Raw genomic sequence first — 3875 nt, 5'->3', positions numbered from 1 at the left:
GGTGGCCTTTTGTTAGTAACCTCTTACCTTGCAGAAGTAAGACAGTGCAAAAACTACCATGCCCTGACCGCTCGTCCATTCCAAAGTTTCAGAAGTTGTGTGGTTTGGGGTGTCCTTCCTGGTGGGCGCCTGTGTGTATGTGTGCACATATGTGAATGTGTGAGTGTGGTGCTTGTAAACATTGTCACCATCCACACAGAGACCCAACATCCGTGTGTCTGAATGGGGTGGGGTGGGGGGTGGGCTGTACCCCACTTCACTCCCCCTCTGCCCCAGTGATTCCTGTCCAAGACATAGTGCAAATTTCAGAGACAAAAGAGGCAGAGGAAGTGGGGGGAGAGGGGGAGGTGGGCAAGGGGCAGGAAGGACACAAAGACAGGGTGGAAGAGGGAAGGGGAAATAAGGCAACAGTTAAAAAACGGTCCATTTTATCAAAACCGACACCATGTGCCCCTCACCCCCACCCACGAGCCCCTGTCACGAGAAAGGGCGGAAGTCCCGCTCCTCCACCAGGCTGATGGAGGGGTTCTTGAGCTCCTCCTCCGAGGTGGCCATCCGGTAGCCCAGCTGCGCCAGCACCCGCTGGCAGGCGTTCTGGGCAAAGGCCACAATGTCATAGGAGAGGCGGAAGCGCCACTTCTCGGCCGTGGCCGCCGAGTTGCGCACCGTGCCGTACTTGTGCTTGCCCAGGGCGGGGTCGCCCTGCGTGTTGTTCTGGATCCAGCGGGCCACGTGGCTGTCCAGGGGGATGCCCAGGAACCCGTAGATCTCCTCCGTCTTCTTCATGGGGTTCCTGGCCAGGTCCTCGTAGCGCACCAGCATGTACTTGCCTTTGAGCCACGAGGGCCGCGTGAGGCCGGTGGACACGGAGTTGGAGAAGTCCTCGCACACCGTGGTCAGCTGGGTCACATCCAGGTTGTAGGGTTTCCTGCCGGTGCCGTACCAGAGCCGCCAGAGCCGGTAGGTGTCCCGGAAGGTCTCGCTGCGGGAAGCCAGGATGCCCCGCGGGTCTCGGACCAGCTGGATGACCTTGAGGTTTAGCCGGGGGTCTTCAACCAGGGCCCGCAGGTCGTTCACCTCGGGCACCCGCACGGTCTTGATGGCCACGTGGCTGCGCTCCCGGCAGGCCTCGGCGGCCACGGTCAGGTTCAGCAGGCCGCACTTGCGCACGCAGTCGCCTTCCTCCAGCACCAGGTCCGCGGAGCCCGGCGGCGGGTCGCACACGGGGCGGGAGCACAGCACCCGGCTGGCCCCGCGGCGGAAGACCCGGTCGGTGGTGTGGTTGACGGGCGGCGGCTTGATGTAGTTCTCCAGGAAGTGGAGGTCACAGTCGTAGAGGCTCCGCAGGAGGTCCCGGCTGGCGCCCAGCATGACCCGCCGGTCCGCGGGGCTCCGGCCCTGGGTGAAGCGGGGGATGAGCGTGTTCTGCACGTGGTAGAGGGGCTCGAACAGGTAGAAGACGTCCAGGTGCTGGTTGAAGAGCTGGCCCACGAAGGAGGAGCCGCTGCGCGTGGTGGCCAGGATGAGGATGTGGGTCTTGCGGGAGAGGTTATAGGTGAAGGTGGGGCCCTCTTCGCACAGCCGCTCGGCCAGTCCCGCCTCGGCCAGCCCCGGGCAGGTGTGTAAGGACTTGGCGGTGAAGGTGCGGATGGCCGTGTACTGGATGGCGATGGAGGCCAGGGCGAGGAGGAGGACGGCCTTCCAGGAACATTGCATGGCTGGGCACCTTCATGGGGCTGCTGCTCCGCCTTTCGAGCTCTGCGGGCAAAGGCGGGCAGCCGTCAGGGGGCAGCCAGGCTTGGGCGCCTCACACAGAAGAAGAGTCAGACTCCAGGGGGGTGCAGGGAATCCCCCCTGCCCCTGCCCAGGGCTCACTCACTGCACCTAAGGCCCGAGTAGCTTCTACCCTAGGCTGCACCATTCTGTGGGGGAGTCGCTGGCCCGAACAAACGGATTCCCTGGACCCTGTTCTGCAGGGTTTAAGCGACGGAAGGCTGCAGGGCCTCCCAGCAGAAGCTCTCAGTTGCTGAGTGGGGCCCTTAGGGCGAGAAACTAACTCCCCCAACCCCACATATAGGGTGTGGCCATTCCCCTGCCACTGCCTGTCACCCCTGCTGGCATCTCCTGGGCCCACCTGCATCTTCCTTCCTCCCTCACAAACGGACCCCTGTGGTCATCTTTCCTCCATCCCTGCTCACCCCCTGGAGGAAGAAGGCTCCATGTCAGATGCCTCCTAAGCCCCGTGCAGAAAGGACCCTGGTGCTCTGTGAGTCAGTGGGCTGCCAGTATCCACTCAGCCATGCCCGCTGAGGACAACTGTGTCAACCATCCCCTGACTTATGGATGCAGCGACCAGCTTACTCCAGAGAGGACTCCTGGGGCCCGTGGGGGCTCTAAGAGTCACCTGGCCCAGAGCAGAGACAAGGCCAGGGGCTGTTGAGAATCATCCTCTCCCAGGCCCAGTGTCCTCCTGGTTTGCTCCCAGCCACAGAGGGAAGCGGTCCAGGCCATGGGCAGATGACCCCCAGTGACAGCAGAGCTAACTGGCCTCTCCACCTCAGCCAGTCCTCAAGCACCCTCAGCCCCTTCTGTGCACAGAGTGAGCTCAGGGACCCACCGGTAGCCCAGCAATGGCCCCAGAGAACCAGAGAGAAGAGGAGGGAGCACCTCAAGGAAAGCATGGGGATGAGGAAGCTGTGAAAGTGAACGGTGTGCCCAGGGTTCGGGGCAAGGAGCCAACTTGAACATCTGGAAGTCCCCCCAAGAGAGGCTAGTTCAGCTGCAGGCCCTCGGGGAGGGCTGAGGCTGCTCCAAGGGCAAATGCAGGGAGGGACCCACCACTCACCAAAGAGGGGCTGCTCCAAGCTGGGGAGTCCACAGCCGCCAGGTCTCCTGTGCAGCAGCCCTGTGGCCAGCAAACTGCAGAGACAGGGAGAGGAGGGGGTCTGTAAATGGGGGTGGGCTCCCAGCACCTCCCTTCCTACCCCTGCTCTCCTGTGTCCTGTGCTCTGCTGACTCCCCCCTGTCCCCTAGGCTGGGTGATAAAGGCGCTGCCTGCTCTCCCATATCTATCACTGACTCAGGGCTCCAAATAACCCAGTGCCATCTCTGACCCCCTGCATCCAGCCCTCTGAGTCCTGGGCTACATCATACCCCTCCTCTCACCTACCTACCCATGCCCTCCTAACCAGCCACAGTCCCTCCGCTCACACCAGAACCCAGTGGGCAGAGAGCTGGCAAGCTTGCACCCCTAGCTGACCAAGAGTTGGTACCCCACATGGAAAAACACCCCAGGCAGGCACCCACACACACTGATCACACAATGGAGCAGCAAAGAAATCCACTGGCCACAAACACTCCCGGCCTAGCTAGTTCTGTCCGTTCAGCTCTGGTGACCAGACCCACCCAACCAGCCTCAGCGCTCAGCCTCTAATGATGGAACAGAATGTCAAACTTATCCCAAAAATTGGGCTGGTGCACAACCCCAGCTGGTTCTGCATTTTAAATCAATAGAACAGCCTGACCTTTCAAATTCCAACTTGTTCAGTAACTACCCAGGAGGGGGTTAGTGGAAATCAGCAAGGGCAGGGGGGCCTCACCTCACACCTCCAGGGGGAGCTGGGGGGCAGCTCAGTCGCAGCAGCCCAGATGCTGAGCCCTGCAGGAAGCGACAGCTGGGGAGGGAGGTTCTTCTGCCAACCACGCCCGACGGAGAAAGGCTACCTGAAACTCAAAGCAAAAGGAAACGTGACCTTCATGCTCTCCAAGGATTCTAAGTTAAAACACCAAGCTCATAGCATTACTTTGGTTAGCATCTGTTGAGTGCAGCCTACGTGCTAAGCCCTGTACCTGGGAGCTCATTTATTCCTCGCAAG

The 3875-nt window shown here is 61.0% G+C and overlaps 1 protein-coding gene across 1 annotated transcript; it reads right to left on the bottom strand.

Moving 5' to 3' along the window:
* Positions 1–477: 477 nt before the first annotated feature.
* On the bottom strand, positions 478–2908 carry CHST1 (carbohydrate sulfotransferase 1). Its single transcript, XM_054725548.1, has 2 exons — positions 2846–2908; positions 478–1758 (listed from the first exon to the last, which is right to left on the bottom strand). Exon 2 carries the CDS (start codon positions 1714–1716, stop codon positions 478–480), a length of 1239 nt encoding a protein of 412 aa, XP_054581523.1. The 5' UTR covers positions 1717–1758; positions 2846–2908.
* Positions 2909–3875: the final 967 nt, after the last annotated feature.

Source organism: Eptesicus fuscus, chromosome 13 (genome assembly GCF_027574615.1).
Source record: "Eptesicus fuscus isolate TK198812 chromosome 13, DD_ASM_mEF_20220401, whole genome shotgun sequence".
In the NCBI taxonomy this organism is placed as follows: Eukaryota; Metazoa; Chordata; class Mammalia; order Chiroptera; family Vespertilionidae; genus Eptesicus; species Eptesicus fuscus.
The sequence above is the reverse complement of the archived record's forward strand: the minus strand, read 5'-3'. Positions and strand labels throughout refer to the sequence as shown.